The sequence below is a fragment of the Acinonyx jubatus genome, chromosome E4, assembly GCF_027475565.1.
Source record: "Acinonyx jubatus isolate Ajub_Pintada_27869175 chromosome E4, VMU_Ajub_asm_v1.0, whole genome shotgun sequence".
Classification (NCBI taxonomy): domain Eukaryota; kingdom Metazoa; phylum Chordata; class Mammalia; order Carnivora; family Felidae; genus Acinonyx; species Acinonyx jubatus.
In genome coordinates this window covers 54,396,124-54,418,679 of record NC_069395.1, presented here as the reverse complement: position 1 = coordinate 54,418,679, position 22,556 = coordinate 54,396,124, and the positions used below count along the sequence as shown (strand labels likewise).

Below are 22,556 nucleotides of genomic sequence, written 5' to 3'. Positions count from 1 at the left end.
GGAGCTCAGTGACTTCATCAAGCATAGTAACGTTTGCATATAGGGATCTCAGAAGGAGAGAGGAAAGGGAGCATAAAATTTATTTGAAGAAACAATAGCTGAATATGTCCTTAATCAGGGGAAAGAAACAGATACTAGATATAGGAGGCACAAGGATCCTCCCAAAAATTCAACCCAAGGAGGTCCACACAAAGATACATAGTCATTACAATGGCAAAAAGCAGCAATAAAGAGCAAATTTTGAAAGCAGCAAGAGGAAAGGAAGACAGTTACATTTAAGGGAAACCCCAGAAGGCTATCAGTGGATTTTTCAGCAGAAACTTTGTAGGACAGAAGGGAGTGGCATAATATATTCAAAATGCTGAAAGGGAAAAATCTTCAGCCAAGAATATTCTATCCAGCAAGACTATCATTCAGAATAGAAGAAGTGATAAAAAGTTTCCAAGACAAAAACTAAAGGAGTTCATGGCCACTATACTAGCCCTACAAGAATATTAAAGGGGACTCTATGAGTGGAAAGGGAAGACCGTAAGTGAGAGTATGAAAAGTAAAAAACACAAAAGCAGTAAAAATAAATATTTATATAAAAATCAGTCAAGGGGCTCATAACAAAAGTAGGCAAAACATGACACCATATACCTAAAATGTGGTGGTGGGAGTTGGCGGGGAGAGGAGTAAAGAAATGAGTTTAACTTAAGCAACCATCAACTTAATGTAGACTGATATATGCAGAAGATGTTGTATACAAACCGAATGGTAATCACAAATCAAAAACTAGTAACAGATGTGCAAAAAAGAAAGGAATCCAAGTATATCACTAAAGAAAGCCAACAAACCCAGAGAAGAAAGGATCAGAGAAAATCTATAGAAACAAGCCCAAAATGACAAAGTGACAATAAATACATATCTATCAATAATTATTTTGAATGCAACTGGACTAAATGCTCCAATCAAAAGACATAGGGTGACGGAGTGAATGCAAAATTTGACCCATCTATATGCTGCCTACAAGAGACTCATTTCAGGCTGAAATATACCTGCAGATTGAAAGTGAGGGGACAGAGAAACAATTACTATGCAAATGAATGTCAAAAGAAAGCAGGGGTAGCAATACTTACATCATACAAAATAGACTTTAAAACAAAGACTGTAACAAGAGACAAAGAAGGACAATATACAGTAATAAAAGGGACAAACCAACAAGAGGATATAATAATTAAAAATATTTATGTATCCAAAATGAGAGAACCTAATTACATGAAACAGTGAATAACAAACATAAAGGAAATAATCAATAGTAATACAGTAGTAGTAGGAGACTTTAACACCCCACGTACATTGATGGAGATGGAGAGATCAGACCAACAATCAACAAGGAAACAGTGGTTTTGAATGAAATACTGGACCAGATTGATTTGAGAGACATATTCAGAACATTCCATCCTAGAACATCAGAATATGCATTTGTTTTGAGTGCACACAGAAAAATCTTCATAATCCTAATTTCACATATTAGGCCACAGAACACATCTCGACAAATTCAAAAACATTGAAGTCATACCATGCACCTTTTCTGACCACAATGCTATAAAACTGGAAATCAACCACAAGGAAAAGTCTCAAAAAAGCAGCAATATATGGAGATTAAATAACATGCTACTAAACAATGAATGGGTCAACAAAGAAATCAAAGAAAAAATAAAAAATTACATGGAAACAAATGAAAATGAAAACACAATAGTCCAAGATCTATGAGATGCAGCAAAAGTAGCTCTAAGTGGGAATTTTATAGCACTAAATGCATATATCAAGAAGCAAGAAAAATCTCAAATAAATGACGTAACTTTACACCTAAAAGAGCTAGAAAAAGAAGAACAAATAAAACCCAAACCCAGCAAAAGGAAGGAAATAATAAAGATTAGAGTAGAAATAAACAGAATAGAATTCTCAACTGGAAGATGGCGGTGTAGGAGGACGCTGGGCTCACCTCCTCCTGCTGATCGCTTAGATTCCACCCACATCTGCCTAAATAATCCAAAAAGCCACCAGAAGACTAGCAGAACAGACTGTCTGGAGCCAAGTGTAGACGAGAGGCCCACAGAAGAGAGTAGGAAGGGCGGAGAAGCGGTGCACGCTCCACAGACTGGTGGGAGAGAGCTGGGGTGGTGGAGGGGCAGCCCCCCCTGCAAGGCAGATCCCCGAGTCTGGCTTGCAAAAGCAGACGGGCCGGACTGCGTGAGTTCTGATAGCCAGTGGGAAACATCTGGAATATTAAAAGTCAACAGCCCTGCTCTTGGAGAGCGGGGAGAGTGAGAGGGCACCAGGAGGGAGAGTTGCTGAGCCCTGGAAGACAGAGCTCGGCTTGGAGGGAAACAAAGGTGCTGGCTAGCACCATATCCCTCTGCCATGCCCCAGCCGAAATCCCAAGGGAACCAATGCCTGTCACCAAATTTACTTGCACCGTGCAAACACCCAACGCTGTGTTTCTGTGGATCCATCCCTCCGATGGGTCTCCCTCCCTCCTGGTGGGGACCGCCAGGGCCTCTACCGCAGGGGACTGCCAACAGCAAAGCGAGCTAAGCTTGCTCCTCCAGCCCCTGTGCACCTTGTGGATCTACCCCATCTAATATGCCCTTGGCCAGATCCCATCAAAGCAGCACCACAAGCCTGGCAGTGTGCAAGTAGCCCAGACAGGGACCACACCACTCCACAGTGAGTCCTGCCGCTGGGAGAGGGGAAGATGAGGTACACACCAGTCTGACTGTGGCCCCAGTTGTGGGCTGGGGGCAGACATTGGGTCTAACTGTGTTCCCACCCACCAACACAAGTTACTCCGGACAGCACAGGGGAAGTGCCCTGCAGTTGGGAGCCACTGCAGGGACTACCCAAAATGATGAAATGGAAGAACTCTCCTCAAAAGAAACTCCAGGAAGTAGCAACAGATAACGAATTGATCAAAAATCATTTAAGTGATATAACGGAACAAGAATTTAGAATAGTAGTCATAAAATTAATCACTGGGCTTGAAAAAAGCATAGAGGACAGCAGAGAATCTATTGTTACAGAGATCAAGGGACTAAGAAATAGTCATGAGGGGCTAAAAAATGCTATAAATGTTGGTGCAAAATAAAATGGAGGCGACCATAGCACAGATTAAAGAGGCAGTAGAGAGAATAGGTGAATTAGAAGATAAAATTATGGAAAAAGAGGACGCTGAGAAAAAGATAAAAAAAATCCAGGAGTATGAGGGGAGAATTAGAGAACTAAGTGATGCAATCAAACAGAACAATATTCATATAATAGGAATTCCAGAAGAGGAAGAGCGAGAGAAAGGGGCTGAAGGTGTACTTGAACAAATCATAGCTGAGAACTTCTCTGATCTGGGGAAGGAAAAAGGCATTGAAATCCAAGAGGCACAAAGAACTCCCTTCAGACATAACTTGAATCGATCTTCTGCACAACATATCATAGTGAAACTGGCAAAATACAAGGATAAAGAGAAAATTCTGAAAGCAGTTAGGGATAAACAGGCTCTAACCTACAAAGGGAGACCCATAAGACTAGTGACAGACCTATCCACTGAAACTTGGCAGGCCAGAGGAATGGCAGGAAATCTTCAATGTGATGAACAGGAAAAATATGCAGCCAAGAATCCTTTATCCAGCACGTCTGTCATTCAGAATAGAAGGAGAGATAAAGGTCTTCCCAAACAAACAAAAACTGAAGGAATTCATCACCACTAAACCAGCCCTACAAGAGATCCTAAGGGGGATTCTGTGAGTGAAATGTTGCAAGGACCATAAAGTACCAGAGACATCACTACAAGCATGAAACCTACAGACATCACAATGACTCTAAACCCATATCTTTCAATAATAACGCTGAATGTAAATGGACTAAATGCTCCAACTGAAAGACATAAGGTATCAGAATGGATAAAAAAAACAAGACCCATCTATTTGCTGTCTACAAGAGACTCATTTTAGACCTGAGGACACCTTCACATTGAAAGGGGATGGAGAACTATCTATTATGCAACTGGAAGTCAAAAGGAGGCTGGAGTAGCCATACTTATATTGGACAAACTAGGCTTTAGATTAAAGGCTGTAACAAGAGATGAAGAAGGGCATTATATAATAATTACAGGGTCTATCCATCAAGAAGAACTAACAATTATAAATGTCTATGTGCCAAATATGGGAGCCCCCAAATATATAAAACAAATAATCATGAACATAAGCAACCTTATGGATAAGAATGTGGTAATTGCAGGGGACTGTAATACTCCACTTACAACAATGGATAGATCATCTAGACACAGGGATCAGTAAAGAAACAAGGGACCTGAATGATACATTGGATCAGATGGACTTGACAGATATATTTAGAACTCTGCATCCCAAAGCAACAGAATATACTTTCTTCTTGAGTGCACATGGAACGTTCTCCAAGGTAGCTCACTTACTGGGTCACAAAACAGCCCTTCATAAGTATACAAGAATTGAGATCATACCATGCACACTTTCAGACCACAATGCTATAAGCTTGAAATCAACCACAGGAAAAAGTCTGGAAAACCTCCAAAAGCATGGAGGTTAAAGAACACCCTACTAAAGAATGAATGGGTCACCCAGGCAATTAGAGAAGAAATTTAAAAATATATGGAAACGAATGAAAATGAAAATACAACTATCCAAATGCTTTGGGATGCAGCAAAGGCAGTCCTAAGAAGAAAGTACATTGTAATCCAGGCCTATCTCAAAAACAAGAAAAATCCCAAATACAAAATCTAACAGCACACCTAAAGGAACTAAAAGCAGAACAGCAAAGACACCCCAAACCCAGCAGAAGGAGAGAAATAATAAAGATCAGAGCAGAAATAAACAGTATAGAATCTGAAAAAACTGTAGAGCAGATCAATGAAACCAAGAGATGGTTTTTTGAAAAAATAAACAAAATTGATAAACCTCTAGCCAGGCTTCTCATAAAGAAAAGACAGAGGAACCAAATAAATAAAATAACGAATGAAATGGAATTATTACAACCAATCCCTCAGAAATACAAGCAATTGCCAGGGAATACTATGAAAAATTATATGCCAACAAACTGGACAACCTGTAAGAAGTGGACAAATTCCTAGATACCCACACACTACTGAAACTCAAATGGGAAGAAATAGAAAATTTGAACACACCAATAACTAGTGAAGAAATTGAATCAGTTATCAAAAATCTCCCAACAAATAAGAGTCCTGGGCCAGATGGCTTCCCAGGGGAATTCTACCAGACAATTAAAGCAGAGCAAACATGTATCCTTCTCAAGCTGTTCCAAAAAATAGAAAGGGAAGGAAAACTTCCAGACTCATTCTATGAAGCCAGCATTACCTAGATTCTCAAACCAGACAGAGACCCCCACAAAAAAGGAGAATTACAGGCCAATATCCGTGATGAACATGGATGCAAAAATTCTCAACAAGATACTAGCAAATGAAATTCAACAGCATATAAACAGAATTATTCACCATGATCAAGTGGGATTCATTCCTCGGCTGCAGGCCTGGTTCAATATTTGCAAATCAATCAATGTGATACATCACATTAATAAAAGAAAGAATAAGAATCATATGATCCTGTGAATGGATGCAGAAAAAGCATTTGACAAAATTCAGCATCCTTTCTTAATAAAAACCCTCAAGAAAGTCGGGATAGAAGGAACATACTTAAACATCATAAAAGCCATACATGAAAAGCCCACAGCAAATATCAACTTCAATGGGGAAAAACTGAGAGCTTTCCTCCTCAGATCAGGAACGTGACAGGGATGTCCACTCTCACCGCTGTTGTTTAACATAGTGTTGGAAGTTCTAGCATCAGCAATCAGACAACAAAAGGAAATCAAAGGCATCAAAATTGGCAAAGAGGAAGTCAAGCTTTCACATTTTGCAGATGACATGATATTATACATGGAAAACCCGACAGACTCCACCAAAAGTCTACTAGAACCGATACATGAATTCAGCAAAGTTGCAGGATACAAAATCAATGTACAGAAATCAGTTGCATTTTTGTACACCAATAATGAAGCAACAGAAAGACAAATCAAGAAACTTATTCCATTCACAGTTGCACCAAGAATCATAAAATACCTAGGAATAAATCTAACCAAAGATGTAAAAGATCTGTGTGCTGAAAACTATAGAAAGCTTATGAAGGAAATTGAAGAAGATATAAAGAAATGGAAAAACATTCCGTGCTCATGGATTGGAAGAATAAATATTGTTAAAATGTCAATACTACCCAAAGCAATCTACACATTCAGTGCAATCCCAATCAAAATTGCACTGGCATTCTTCTCAAAGCTAGAACAAACAATCCTAAAATCTGTATGGAACCGCAAAAGACCCTGAATAGGCAAAGTAATATTAAAGAAGAAAACCAAAGTGGGAGGCATCACAATCCCAGACTTTAGCCTCTACTACAAAGCTGTAATCATCAAGACAGCATGGCATTGACACAAAAACAGACCCATAGACCAATGGAATAGAATAAAGACTCCAGAATTGGACCCACATATGTATGGCCAACTAATCTTTGACAAAGCAGGAAAGAGTGTCCAATGGAAAAAAGACAGTCTCTTTAGCAAGTGGTGCTGGGAGAACTGGACATCAACATGCAGAAGAATGAAACTAGACTATTTTGTTACACCATTCACAAAAATAAACTCAAAATGGATGAAAGACCTAAATGTGAGACAGGAAACCCTCTGTAAGCCTTTAGGTAAGTGTGCTTTTCCTCTCCCAATCTCACTTCCTCATCTGTGTAATTGAGATAATAGTACCTATCTCATAGAGTTGTTTCAAGTGTATGTCCACTACATAATCAAGACTCAATTCATGGTCTCTATTATTATTTTTATCTGAGTGTTTAGATTCTCAGTGAAGTGCTTTGGAAACATGCTGCCTTTGAATCTCTTCTGGCAATGGCTTTTTGAGTGTAGGTCTTGAGTCCATCAGCAGGAGTTCATTGATTATTTTTTAAGCTGCCTATTTGTATAACTAAATGTGAAAAGAAATAATCTCCTTTGCTATCTCCTTTGCAGTACACCGCTAAGCATAGACTTCTCTGCCTTTGCAGAAATAAAGGAATAGTAAAGAAAAAACTTTTAAAATTTCACTTTTATTTTTATTACATTATAAATATACATAATTAAAAAAATAAGTTCCAAAAATAAGTTCCACACTTAACAAAAACTGTTAGTCCCTTGCCCACTCCTCATGACTCTTGATTACTGATTTGTAGAGTCTATCACTTTCAATCCTTTTAGCTTTCTTTTGGTATTTACATCCATATTTCTGTGTAATCTGTTTATACTACTGTTTCTTCATTTTTTATTTTTAGATATTCACTTTTGACTCTTTACTGTAGAGAAGGATTTAGCTGTCTTATATCTCTCTCCCGTACCCACTTATACTAACCATACACATATACACTTACCTTCCCGTGTTCTACTAATATAATTATATTTAAATATTTATGATTCTGAAAATATCATTTGCAGCTGAGCCATGTGTCAATTATGATTACATTTCCTTTCTTACATGATATTGCTGTCTTCAAGGTTGATAGTTGTCTCTCTTTTTGTTTGTTTGCATAGTTTTCTATATATCCATCACCAGTGCTTTCTCATCCTCTCCGTCAGGAGTCTATATGTTTAATACCTTAAAACATTGTAGGCATTAGGTATTCTATCACCTTCATTGTTTTTTTCTTGGTGGGGAAACACATTTTTTCAGTAACCTGCGCCCTCTCATTCTAACAGATATTGATTGTTCTTCTAGCCTAGTACTGGGATCCACACCATCCTGAAAAGTCCCTTCTTTTCTTGGTTATATTATATTTCTTCCTTCCTAGATCTCTTTACTTCTCTGTCAGTTTGCTTCCCATGTTTGGTGGACCACACCTTTTAGTAGTTTCCAAAGAAAAAGAGAAATGGAAGTAAAATATTTTGATATTCTGCAAGTCTGAAAATATCTTTTTCTACTGTCACATTTATTGATAGTTTAGAATTCCAGGCTATAAATAGTTTTACCCTCAGAATTTTGGAAACAACACTCTATTGAGTTTTAGTTTCCAATTTGTTGCTGGGAAGTCGGATGCTGTAATAATTCCCAAACTTTCTTTTGTCATGCTCTCACCTTAAGTTCATTATGAGCTTATTAGGATATTTCATTTGTTGCCAGCATTTGAAATCTTATACTGATATGCCATATTGTGTGTGTTTTTCATATTGTGTTGGACACTTGATGGGTTCATTCAATGCATAATTTCATCTTTCACTTATAAGATATTTTCTTGAATAGTATGTCCCCACCCCACCAATTATTTCTGTTTCATCTTCTCTGTTTTTCTGGAATGCCAATTATTCAGATATTGGATCTTCTGGATTATTTCTCTAGTTTTAAAGTTTTTCTGTTTCTATTATTTACTTCTATTTCATTTGTTTTCTGGAAGAGTTTCTAACTTGGTCCTCCAACCATGCGACTAACATTTTTTAAAATTTCTACTCATACTTTTAGTTACTGAGAATCTCTTTTGTTTGTTTGAATGTTTCCTTTTATGACATTCTGTTCTTATTCAATGAATACAATGACCTCTCCTTTCTTTCTGAGGATATTAATAAAAATAATAAAGTTTTCTTCCATGTTTTGCATTATCTTTGTTTTCTCCTGTTCTGTTTTACAACTTTTGTTTGTTTTGGTCTCAAAGACTCTCCTTGCTATCCACTCACGTTTAAAATTATTTTTTTTAATATTTATTTTTTATCAAAGCATAGTTGACATACAATATTGTATTAGTTTCAGGTGTACAACATAGCGATTCTACAATTATATATGTCACAGAATGGTAAAATAAGTAAGTCACATGAATGAAAAGTACAGTGTAAGGAATATAGTCAATAATATAATAAATTTGTATGATGACAGATGGTAGCCTACACTTACTGATTTATATTCAAAAGTGAAATAGTAATAGGTGATTGGAAACTCTCTGTGGGTGTGCTTGGCCAAAGGAGTTAGAGGCTTTGCAGTAGGATGATTTATTGGGCTGTCTTGATCAGAGTTCCTCTGAATTTCAATATCTATGTTTCCCTCTTAGAATGGTAAATTTCCCCAGACCGAGTTGTTCCAGTTTCCTGCTTGGGGGGTTAAATTCTGCCATCCAGCTTTTTCTTAAACTGGACTGAGGAGAGAGGTCTCGCCATTCAGTATGTGGAATTTCACTTAATCACCCTCTTTTAATACCTGACGCCCTCGAACTGGGCCAGGTGCCCATTAGTTCAGTTTTCCATAGTTCAGTGTTTCCAGAGAGTAAATCTGCGCTCTCCTGCCAAGATGGACCAGGGTGGCTTTTAGCTGTGTTATCCATGGAAATCTTACTGCTTTCATCCAGCGCTCTTGTTTTCAGCCTCAGCTGCCACCACTGCTCTCCATTATTGTCAGAGCTATTCGTTTCCCTGAACCTTTCTGAGAGGCTGTGATGTAAATTATCCAGCTTCTGGGCTTCTCCTGTCATTGGCTTTCTTGGATGCAGTTTTCCTCTTAGGCTGGTCTGTTAAGTTAGTTAGCAGTCATCCTGCTGGGTTTCCAGTTTCAAAATTTTTCTTCAGTTCGCTCCCATTTTTTTTTTACTTTCTTGTTTTAAACGTTTTTTTATTTTTAAAATTCTTTTTATTGTGAGAGGCAGTATATTGCATGGGTTCTGGATGCCTAGACCCATGTATGACCTTGAGAAAGTTACTTAATCTCTTCCTGCCTTAGTTTCCTCATCTTAAAAAAATAGTAGTTGGAGTCCTTTTTAAGATTAAATGATTTTTTTTAGAGTAAATGATTTAAGACATGTAAAGCATGTAAAACCATAGCTGACCTAATAAATATTAGCCATTTTAGAGTGCTTTCAGGTAAAAAGATAAAGGTGTGTGTCCACTTTATCATGTTTAACTGGGAGTCCAAAGAATGCACTTAAAGATTTGAATCACTAGGCAAATATTGTTTATTTTATCTAGTGAAGGGAGCAATGGGCAAAGACAATGTATCTGGTGTGCTACGTAAAATGTCTAGGTTTTTACATTATTTTATTACGTTATTTTATTTTATACCTTGGAAATTGTGGTTTCCAACTCTTTATATTATAGATGAAGAAAACTGAGACCCAGAGAAGAGAGTTAAGTGACTTTCCTTGAGACTAGAATCCAAGCCTCAGGATTCCTAGTTTGGTCTTCTTTCCGTTAAGTCATATTTTTTTTTCTGAGGAACAGGGAATGCTGTGAGACTTGAAACTTTATTCTTAGTGATAACACTGTCCTATACCTAATTTTCTTATAATTTGTGTGTCAAGTGCTCAGAAATGGATCAATAATCAGCTTTGATTTATGATACACTCTCTTCATTGGTCCATGTGTAGCCTACTTGTTTGTTTTCAGTAAAGTAATACATAAAAAAATTAAAGCACCCATATCATGTGCAGGACCTTGGAGGAAAATTTTAAGTGTATAGTTTCCATATATACATGGTACAAAAATAAACTCATATATTTAAAATTATTGTGGTGATATTATGAATGGGTGGTTTTATTTTATTTTATCTTAAATGTTTATTTATTTTAGAGATAGAGAGAGGGAGGGGCAGAGAGAAGAAGACAGAGAGAGAGAGAGAGAGAGAGAATCCCAAGCAAGCTTTGTGCCACCAGCGCAGAGCCTGTTATGCAGGGCTCGAACTCACAAACTGTGAGATCATGCATGACCTGAGCCCAAACCAAGAGTTGGATGCTTAACCAACTGAGCCACCCAGGTGCCCCTGGATGGGTAATTTTAAAACTCTCCTGCTCATCACATCAAAATTTACCAGACTGGGATAGCAGTGGATCAGAACACAAAATGAGAGAGAGGAACAGGAAAAGGACCAGAAATATGAGTACCTTGCATTTAGTCTTGGGACATATATGTCTCTAAAATGTGTTAGTCTTCTGCATACTGTGTAATAAAGTGGGTTGGTTTGTGATACAGGTTTAAGAACCATTGGAGTCATCACCAAATTGGATCTTATGGATGAAGGAACAGATGCCAGGGATGTTCTGGAGAACAAGCTTCTGCCTCTTCGCAGGGGTAATGTACTGTGTCCTATACAGGATTTGCTTTGATGATGTAGCAGAGAAATGATTGGGAAACCAATGCAAAGCTTGGCTTTATGCCTTCACAGTTGTGAGGAATAATGTATTCATGATTAGTTATACTTTTTATGGAGTGGCATAATGTTCCCAAGTGATATATTAAAAATGATCCAATAGGAGAACTATTTCTTAAAACAATAGGAATAGGAAAACAGGAAAAGGAAGGGTTTGAAGGGGGGTATAAATATTCATCATAGACTGCATAAATATATACTGTTCTGTTTTAAGTGTGACTTATTTACTTGCCCACCATATGACAAAACTGCTAAGAGACACACTGTATTAAAATGTAGAGAGTTTTAAGGGCAAAAGACATTATTGTGTTAATGCTAAGAAATTATCATTAGCCACACGAACCAGCCTTTGTTAAATACTGGTGTCTCAAACTGAGTTCGTAAAGGGTTCAATTCTTCAGTCCTTAAAAATAATTTTGCCTGGCTTATTCAGCCTCTTCAAGAGCCTTGAAATCTTCCCAGAATAAACAACAAAAAGTATTCCAAACCCCATTGTATGTGTTGTGTTTCAGGTTACGTAGGGGTGGTAAACAGAAGCCAGAAGGACATAGATGGGAAGAAGGACATTAAGGCTGCCATGTTGGCGGAAAGGAAATTTTTCCTCTCACACCCAGCTTACAGACATATTGCTGATAGGATGGGGACCCCACACCTGCAGAAGGTCCTTAATCAGGTAAAAATGTTTTCTCAAGCAACAAGAACAATTATGAAATATGTAAGTCACTATTAGAATTCATATTTCATTTTAATATTCATTTTTTCCAAAATAAGACATTCAGCTTAAATGATATGAATTAAAAAACGAATGTAAATATTTAGTTCCACATTCCTACTGTTCTCAGTGAGTAGAATCTGCTTTAATGTTATTCAAATAATACTGCTCACAGCAGAAGTATATACTTATTTAGGAACAGTAAACAAGGGTATACATCAGCGCCCATTTTACTCACAATATGTAGTTATCTTAAGAAATTAAACTTGTATATTTCTGAAAGGTTGATTTGTTGGGATCTGGTTTCAAAATGTCAACATGTAATAGTTAGCTTAGATTTCCCTAAGTTAGAAATCCTTGTAAGCTCATTGATCTCCATTCATCTAAGAAGTTTTTCCAGATTAACCCCTTTCTCTGCACAGATAGACTTGGGTCCCCATCTTCCAACATTCCATGCACTTACATACTTCTTCCATAAAACCTCAGTACATTTACTTTTTACTTTTTTTTTCCATATATTCTCCATCTCCTGGGTAAGTTAAGCATCGTCCTTAGTGAGTGCAGGGCTTCCTCCCTGAGTTTTGATTACATTGACCAAATGGTGAGCAGCTGTTCTCACCAACAGAATTATAAGATATGCTTTAACTTTTATTTATGAGTTTTAACAGTCAATTAATCAAGTCATTATTGCATATTCTGATTGTTTGCTCCTAGAAGGTGTCAGTAGAGACTAACACAATAGCAGGCTACTTGTGACATTGGACCTGAACCATTTAGGCAAAACAATTGAACAAGTTTTAGGAAAAAAAAAACAGGCAGTGGTATACTTCTATTTTTTGTGACATAACATAGACTAATGTAAAATTTGTGCTTTTTACTTATGGGTAGATGAGTATTTAGAAGCCATGAGGTGGTGCTGTGCTTGTGTCATTTAACAAATATGAATGAATGTATTTTAGAGAAAGAACATTAGTTTGTCATGCAAAAGCCCTAATAGTCCACAAATATATTTAGTATTGGTAAAACTCTCTTTAGATTATTACTTTCATGCCTGGATTTATCTATGAAAAACACAAATAAACTGACAAAAATCTTAGAGAAAAATCATTAGGATGATTAGGAAGATAAGGTTGGAAATAAATTAGGTTGTGAATACTAGAAAAATAGAAAGAATATGATTGGCCATTTTGTTTTACAAATGACCCCTAAATTATGACATAATTGGATTCTGGATGACTGAAAACTGAATGAATTTTGTACTGAAGATCTCTCATTTCTTGGATAATCACCTTCTTTTTTACTGCTTCAGGGATCTTCAAACTGTTTGAAAATAGGATACTTTTATGGCTGATTCACTGTGTACACCAGTACCTTGGGCCCTGGGGAACAGTTTCTATGGTGAAAAATTGAAACAGAACATGACACTTTTGAGGAATTCAATGTCATTATGGCTGGAGGGCAGAGAATGAGGGAGTGAGTTATAAGAGATGAATTTGGAGAAGTAGGCAGAGGCTGGATCCTGTAATGTTTGTAGGCAAGTTAAAGATTTTTGTTCTTATCCTAAGAGCAGTAGGGAGTCATTTAAGACATCTGAATAGGCAAATTACACAGTTGTATTTGTGGATTAACAATGATCATGGAAGTTGCAGGTAGGAAGATCAAGACTAGACATGAGAAGTTAGGAGTCAAAATGAGAAATGATAGTAGCTTGGTCTTGGTTAGGGCCAGTGAAGATGAAAAAAACAGAATTGATAAATGTTTAGGAAAATCAAGAACTTGGTGGTAGATTAGCTTTGGTGAGTGATAGAGAGATGAAGTCAAAGATAACCTCCAAGTTCCCAGGTTGTTATGATGTCTCCAAGATGGAGAGCTCTGAAAGGAAGATTAGGTGCTTGATTTCAGACATGCTGGGGTTGAGGTGTCATTGACACATCTAAGAGAAGTAAAGTCCATGGTCTAATAAATATGCCTATAGCAAAAATAAAAAGTCTGGTCTGTAGATAACACCTTGGTAGTCACAGGTGTTTGGATATTTATTAAAGCTATGGGTGGAATAAGATTCCTTTAGGAAAGAACAGAGTGTGAACAAAGAAGATTAGGAATCAGATTTGAGGAATGTTGGTATTTACAGGTCTGGTGGAGGGAGATGACTTGGCAACGGAGATGGAGAAGGTACATCCATAAATGTTAGGATCTAGGGCCACAAAAGCCAAGGAAAGAAGTTTTTTAGGAATCTAAGAGTGGTCCACAGTGTTGCTTTGCTGTTGAGATATCTAAGAAGCAAAAAGTGGAAACCATGTGTTTTTATCATTTACCACTCACATGGCAGACAGGTGGCTACTGGTTTCTCGTGGTTACTGTTACTCTTAGACTTGGGGGTTTGTGATGTTGCTACTGGGAATGCAGTCCTCTACATTCTGCTTCAGAGCTATAGCAATAGCATATGCTGGGTAATAACATACATCATACTGTGCGCAAAGGTATAATATAGTTACGAACTATCAACAATTAAGTATAGTAACCTCAGATAAACATAAAAAATGATTAAGATGGTTTCTTCAGTCAGTCTGGGAATATTTATTCCCCTTACTTTTTTTAATGTTTTTTTTTTTTTTTTTTTTTGAGAGAAAAAGAGAGAGAGGCAAGGCAGAAAGAGAGGGAGACAGAGGGGCCAAAGCAGGCTCCTCGCAGAGAGCCCAAAGTAGGGCTCAAACTCACAAAATGTGAAATCATAACCTGAGCCGAAGTTGGACACCCAACTGACTGAGCCACCCAGGCTCCCCAATTCCTCTTACTTTTAATTTATTAGTCTTTTTCCTGAATTTCTGTGAAGTTTACATTCTTTTTCTTTTAATTCCAAGTTTATTAACTGATTCAAGAAGATTATCTTTTTTTCTTTTCTTTTAATTCAGATTTTTGCTTAACTGCATTGTAATAGAAAGAACATGAGGCAGAGAGCTAGCCAATCTGGGTTTATACCCCACATTTTTTTTTGAGAGAGAGAGAGAGTGAGTGAACGTGGGTGCACATGAGTGGGGGAAGGGGAGAGGAAAAGGAAGAGAGAATCTTAAGCAGGCCCCACACCCAGCACAGAGCCCCATGTGGGGCTCAATCTCACGACCATGAGATAATGACCTGGGCCAAAATCTAAGAGTTAGATGCTTACCCGACTTAACACCCAGGTGCCCTTTTTTCTTAATTTTCTTTTTTCCTAATTAAGCTTTTTTCTTAGTTAATCATGTACTCATGGACAATCTCTCAGAGAATTTTTCACCCTGCTGAGCTGGAGGTGCCAGCAGATGACCTTCAGCGGCGAAACCAAGTGGATGGTTAGGTAGAGATAGCAGCAGCAGCAGCAGAGAGAGCTTTCCTTTGCTAGTAATGGAGCTTTAATATGAAAACCGCTAAAGGCAGAAGCCCCTGAACACCCACCACTGCACTGGCGCTAGAGGCAGGGCAAGAGGAAACACTGTCTGAGCTGCAGAGTTTAGAAGTTAACAACTGACAGGTACCTATGAGTTCCACCAGTATGGTCCTGAAAACATCCAGCAGCACCTAGAAGTCCCCAATTCCTTCATTTCTAACTAAATTCTAACTTAAGGTTCCATCTGATATATTAATTCATGCAAAAATGTTATTAGGCAGCCTCATTATTAACATTGTGTGCATTTTAACAAGGGTGTTTCCAGGCATAAAGAGGTAGCCCAAGTGAGTGACTCCAACTGAAGGCATTTTGAGCATGTCCTTAAGGCCATGGAGGAGAGAACTGGAGCTTCTTCTCATTATTTACCTACAGAGTTAGTCTCAAGTGTATATACGTAATTGATTTCTAAGTTTTGAATGATTAGGGAAACAGTAAAGGTCAATTTTTATCTCATGAGTTAATCTTTAATCTGTTATATCTGTACGATTTTGTTTTGTTTTATTTAGCAACTTACCAACCACATTCGAGATACCCTGCCGAACTTCAGGAACAAACTACAGGGACAGTTGCTCTCCATTGAACATGAAGTGGAAGCCCATAAAAACTTCAAGCCCGAAGACCCCACCAGGAAGACCAAAGCGTTGTTGCAGTGAGTCACCTTTCCCTTCCCTTGTTCAGCATGTGAAACTAATTTCTTCAGTTTGCTCTTGCCTCAGTCTGTTTGTCATGCTATTTTCTAGGTGTAACAGAAGAAGCAAGTATATGACACTTGGTGCATGTTAGACAATGGGCCTTAGGTCTTTATGTGGTCTTGAAGAATAATTGTGGATCTTCCTCTCTTACTATAAATTTACCAATTATTCATCCCCATGTCCAATTTCATTGTACTTTTATAACTGGATTCCAAAAATGAGTAAAACCAATAATGATAACTCAGCAGCGTTTTTCCTCTTAGTCCTTAGAAGTGGACAAAGGTCCTGTTGAAAATGTCATTTGTATTGTACAACTGTTTCTATTGATGTCACTCGTACTTATTATCTTTTTATTATTTTAGTCATTTCACGTGATTTATCCGTGTGCATTTTTCAGTGGAATGAGAACCAAGGCTTTAATAATAAAGTATGGACAATAAGGGCACATTTAGATTTCTTTTTCCTTTTCGGTTATGATTTTAATGTAGCTGTTTAAAAATACAAATGTGAAAACTGCCACGTATCTTTTTACTCCTTCATGGTCTTTCCATCTTACCCTTGGATTACTAGGTTTATCCCTGAGAGGTCTCAGGTGGTGCAGCAGAATTGTTAGAGAATTGCCAGCTCCTGTGCCTTTTATCTTCATTCTCTTTTTTTGGCCCTTCCTAGCCTCACCTGCCTTTTTATTCCTGTGCTGCAACTTAGGTCAGGTTCCTCTCGACCAGAAGACTTCCTGCCCAGCTGATATTCTAGAACATCCTAAGTCCATTTACAAAGATAATGCTTGCCACCTCTTATGGCCCCCTTCTTCCTGTGCAGGCTTGATCAAGATACACCCCCCCTTCATTTGATGTTTAAAATTCATGACATAATTCCTGTCTTTGTAGAGATATTTCTAAATGCTCAAATTATTTAAGTAAGATTTTAATGCAACATTCTATGTTTCCCTATTTAAAAATATTATAGGATCATACAGAAGAAAGAGTGGATTCAACTCTTTCCTAGTTGTTTTTTGTTTGTTTGTTTGTTTGTTTTATTCCTGGCTTTGGTTAAGCTCCTATAAAAACTCTTCAAGTTACAGAGAAAAGAAAGCTATTTCTGTGTAAGCCGTAGGTCATTATCTTAACATCCACCTGAAACTATTCTCCTTACAAATGCTGGTCTTGCCTCTGACTCCATTGGACTCAGATTACAGACTTTTCTATATCTAGATTCTTCCCTTGTAGGGAGCTAATCAGTTCCTTCCTCTCTCCCTTTCTCCTTTCATTCTCCCCTTTCTGCCTACCTCTCTTCTTGCTTTCCTCTCATCTCTTTGTGTTTCACTTGGTGTCTGGTTCTCTGATACCTACTGGAAAGACTTTTGACCTCAAGAAGAGGCCACAATAGAAAGAGGGAAACAGATCTATAAGCAACTGTGTTAAAATCTGATAAATGCCGTATTTCTGGTAAGTATAAAATGTTAAGGGATCCCAGCTGAGGAAGCAGTTACAGGTGAGGAAGGTTGTGAGTTCACGGAGAACAAGATATTTAATGAGACACTGATGTATGGGAAGAGTTTGTCAGATGGAAGAGGAGGACCAGAGAATAGTGCGAACTCGGGTATGGTTTGTTGTAGTGGGCCAGGGGGCTGGAGTGTAGGGTATGAGGAAAGGAGTGGCCGGAGGTAAATTTTCTAAAATTTCCCAAGGTTTCAGTGCATGTGTCATGTCTATACCTTCTCAGGTGGTTAAAAATTAGCTTAACATTGGCAATGTTGGCATATGTGTAAACATAGCTACATCAAATTATATTCTGAATTTTGTGGCCTGAATAATTTGCAATTTTAATTTATCCAGGATTTCGTTAAAAGAGAATAAAAAGTACGAGTTTTAGATGGTTTGAATTTTTTCCTATGAAATTTTAAATTTGGAAGTAGTACTAGTATATCAAAATTAGTTTCTAAATTTAGTAATCACAAATATAAGTGGTTATTTTCTCCCTATATTTCTTTGTTTTTTACCAACCACCTTAATTCATTCCTTCATTGAAGTTATTGAGTACCTCTCATATTGAGAAGGGAGAGATAAATGAAATGCATGGTCCTTGCCCTTAGGAGAGAGACTGATAAGTGAACAGTGGTGATGTTCTCTGCTAAGCACTATGCTGAAAATAAGCTGAAGAAACAGAGGAGAGGCCCTTCGTCTTATGGCAGTGAGGAGGGGTGGTGGAGAGGGTCATGGAAGTTTTCCTAAACACTGATGCTTGACCTGAGTCTTGAGGGACAGAAAAATAAGCCGGGCAAGGAAGCAAGCGGCAGAGAAAATGGTATTCTGAGCAGAAAGGAAAACAGGTGTAGAAGCACAGAGACGTGGTGCATGTAGGGAGCTGCCAATTGCTTCTTTATGATTGGCTTAGAGGTGAATGAGGACTAGTAGTGAGAGATGGAGCTCCAGGGCCAGACCACGGAGAATCTTGGGTGATGACTTCAGGAGTTTTACTTTTATTATTAAAATGTGGGGAATCATTGAAAAACAAGGCTAGAGCTAGTTGTGGAGGGGATGGTGGTCACAAATTTGCATTGTTCTGGCTTCCAGAGGTCTGTGATCCTGGGGGCGGGGAAGAGAGTAGCTCACAGGGTAATGAGGGGGCTCAGCTGGAGCAGTTAGGACATTAGATGAGTGTGATTCATTTTGATTCTTCTATGCAGTTTTATTGTTTAACTTAAATTCTTATTTTAAGTATTTTTAAGTATTTTAAGTATACTTATTTTAAGTATTTTTAAATACCATTTTATGATTTCAGCTAATTGGACAGAATGCATCTAATGACATAGATATTTAAGATATATATTTTAATTATACACCTCAAATAAATTTTGATAGCATGTATTTCATATAGTTACATTTTTGAGTGCAGGGATCATTCTGCCAGTAGGTGCCACTAAGAACACTAGGAAAAGGACTCTAAGGGATAACCACAGCAAATTGGAATGAGAAATGCAAAGCCTTATAACTTTAACTTGAATTTATTTCTCTTTTACAATTATAGGATGGTTCAGCAATTTGCTGTGGACTTCGAGAAGAGAATTGAAGGGTCAGGGGATCAAGTAGATACGCTGGAGCTCTCAGGAGGGGCTAAAATTAACCGTATTTTCCATGAACGCTTTCCTTTTGAGATAGTAAAGGTTTGTACCAAATATTATTTTTTTTCCCTTTCACTTCATTTCGTTTCCATGTTCTATTCTATATAACTATTCGTAAAATGTTATGTGAGTGATATGGGACTAAGAGAGTTTTTTGAACAAAAATCTCCATACTCAGGTGATGAAATTTAGGAGAGAAGTATTTTCTTACTGATGGTTCTGATTGTATTTAATGGGATCTAGCAACATTTCAACGTATTTCAACAAGTACTAATTGAGTTCCTATGATATTTATTTGTTGTCTAATTAATTTAAAAATATTTCTTGAGCACCTATTCTGTGCCAAAATTCTCGATGCCAGTGATCAAGACAGAGGCACTGTCTGGTGGGGAGTAGCAGAAAATTTTTACAGATAGGCAAGGTAAGAAAACATCAAGTGTTATTATGTAACATAATGTTAGAGAGAGGGGTTGGGTGAGCCACTTTTGATGGGATGTTTCAGGCAAGGTCTCTCTGAGTAGGGGACACTGAAAGCATGATCAGAATGGCATGAAGAGGTCAGCTGTAAGGATCTCGGGGAAGAGGGTCATTCAAGGCAAGCAGCCGAGGATGAGGCCCTAAAGCAAGCGTCTGTACAGTGGGTAAGGAATAGATGAAGCTCGGGCAGAGCTGAGGAAGGGGAGCGGGTATGCCATGGATTCAGAGGAAGGAAGCTCCCAGTTTACGTAGGGCCTTCCAGGTTGCAGTGAGGCATTTACATTTAACAGTGAGAAATTAGGGGAGAGTTTTAAGAAAAGGTGGACCCTATTTAGTTGATGATTTTGAAAGGAATGCTTTGCAGGCTGGATTGTAAAGGGGCAAGAGTTGATTCAGGGAGACAAGTAAGGTAAGTTCACCAGTACAGCCAGAGCGGGAGGAATCCACTTTCTGTGGGGCCTAACGTTTATACAGTTTTTTTGGGGGGGGGATGTTGAAGAAGAAGAATACAAAATTATAAATACACAGGCACAGGGTCTTTGAAGGTGCTTATGCAAGAGACAAGCCCTGAAACTTAATCTTCTTAGCTTCATAGTCAAAATGCTCCAGAAGAGAGGATAGAGAGAAGTGGATAGATTTGTGATTTTGGTGGTAGGGTCAGTAGGGCTTGGATTGATATGGGGGATGCAAGAAAGAGAAGATTCAGGATGACCCCTAAGGTTTTGGCTTGCACAACAGCAAATGTTAGTGCCCATCTGATGAGGGAAACTGAATAAAAGCTGAGTTTGTGTAGAGGTATGAACCAAGAATTTTATTTTGGATATGTTTAGTTTGGATTGCCCAATAGGCTGCTGAATAGTTTTAGAGACTATGCTCCTTGCTTCACATACAGAGGAGGGTGCTTATATTTTGGTGTGGGAGGGAAATGGGTAAATAGTTTCGTTAAAATGTGCTAAGTAAAGTGATAAACTTCAGTACAAGGTGCTATGGAAACACAGCCTACGGACCTGAATCCCTGTGTGAGTGCATGACGGAGCCTGGCTTCTGAGCTGAGTTTAGAAGGATGAGCAACTAGTGAAGCAGGAGAAGGTTCGGGGCTGGAATTGTTCCAGACAGAAGGGAGGAACGGTAAAGGCTGAGCTGTGGGCCACAGGGTGTGGGTAGGGAACTAAAGCAATTTATCGTTCTGTGGTATAAAGTGTGAGGGGGGAAATGGATAGACAGGCTGGAGAAGCCAAATCTGAGAAGTAAAAGGCTGAACCAAATGTGCTCTGATATCCCTTTTAGGTCTAAGCTCCATGACACTTTGATCCTAATTCCAAGTAAATTTAAAGTACCTAAAGCTTCTGGGAAATTTTTATGCAGCAATCTGTCCTGCATTGGATTGGTAAAATATTATTAATTTCCTCTTGTAAAGAGGCCTTGAATGCAGGTGGTTAAAATGGCCAGGGAGAAAAGACAGCCATTGTTAATCTCAGCACAGCTGGACTGCTGTTGCATGTCAGGTGACACTTATTTATGCATTTGTGAATACATTTACTACATTCAGCAAAAGAATGAAGTATTGTATATTTCAAATGAATGGCCAGATTTATGTGCAGAAGGCATCTTTTATGCATAGTAGTCCTATCTATAAGAGAGTTAAAATCCACTGCACTAAAACTCTCAGAAATCTCCAATGTTCTACGTTGCCTTGAACTTTATATAAACAGATGTTTTGACCATCTGGGTTTAGGTTAGGAAAGACATAGTATACATTTATTAATAACTAATTCAAGTTATCCTCATATTTTAATATTCAACAATATTATTCAAAGGAATTAAGTGTTTTAACTGTGGCTCATTTTGCTTCTGCAGATGGAGTTCAATGAGAAAGAATTACGAAGAGAAATAAGCTATGCAATCAAAAACATACATGGTATCAGGCAAGTAATTCACATTTCCCTTGTCTTCAGTTCAAGCTACTAAGAGAAAATTAATGTTTATAAATGGCTAGTGAAGTAGGCTTTTCATCATCTGAGCAGAGTAGAATACAGAGGTGGGAGTAAGAAATAAGACACTCTGGTTTGAGTTTCGTGCTAATTTCCTGTATTGTCATACTCACAAAAGAAGACTTTTCAGTTAAAAAAGCAGAAACGCTTTCTGCACTCACAGCATTGTGCTCTGCACAGGGATTTTACCAACGAGCAAGATCTTGTTCTCCAGAGCCTGGCATGTTGGGGAAGGAGGCCTGACATGCTCAGAAGTAATCGTTACGTACACAGAGACAGGACAGATACATTTCGGCTGGAGCTGTAGAGTAAGATTGGGAAAGATTAATGAAGAGTGGTGACTTTTGAATGGAACCTTGCCTGTTTAGAGAATAACAATGATTTCAACAGGCAACGGTGTGCTGTGTGTTTACACATGCGTGTGTGTAAAACCTGAGAGTATGGAGATTGTCGAGGCAGGAGGATTAAAGAAAGTACTGAAAGTGGGAGGAGTATTGTGAACAGAGGCATAGAGGTGGTAAAGCGCAGTGTGGAGTTATGGAGCAGAGGGCCTGCTTTTTGACTGGAGTCGGGGATGTAGACAGGAGCATGGTGGGATCTGAGGCTGGGAGTAGAGCTTGTACCTTGTGTGGAAGTTTCCCTTGTATGCAAAGGGATTATTCTCATTTAGTTTCTTTAAAGAAACTCAAAACACACATTTCTTGAGTTCATGTACAGAAGGCTAAACAGAATTTAATGGCACATATAGTAAGTGTCCTGAATTTAAGGTATTGAACTTAGGATGCCTACTTCATAGATTATCTCCTGTGAAGCAGGTGTCCCCTGTCTATTGGCAGCTGTATCTCAGCTTCTGCCACAGGGTTGAGTTGAGACTATTTTGGGAACAGAGCCTGAGAGGGC

At 38.1% G+C, this 22,556-nt stretch overlaps 1 protein-coding gene across 1 annotated transcript in view; it reads left to right on the top strand.

The window, feature by feature from the left end:
* DNM3 (dynamin 3) overlaps positions 1-22,556 on the top strand; it is a 575,248-nt gene that overhangs the window by 216,064 nt on the left and 336,628 nt on the right. Inside the window, exons 10-14 of the mRNA XM_027046371.2 lie at positions 11,062-11,160; positions 11,752-11,912; positions 15,882-16,024; positions 19,095-19,230; positions 21,523-21,590. Of these exons, the coding sequence (XP_026902172.1) occupies positions 11,062-11,160; positions 11,752-11,912; positions 15,882-16,024; positions 19,095-19,230; positions 21,523-21,590 (607 nt within the window). The remainder of the gene's footprint in view (positions 1-11,061; positions 11,161-11,751; positions 11,913-15,881; positions 16,025-19,094; positions 19,231-21,522; positions 21,591-22,556) is intronic.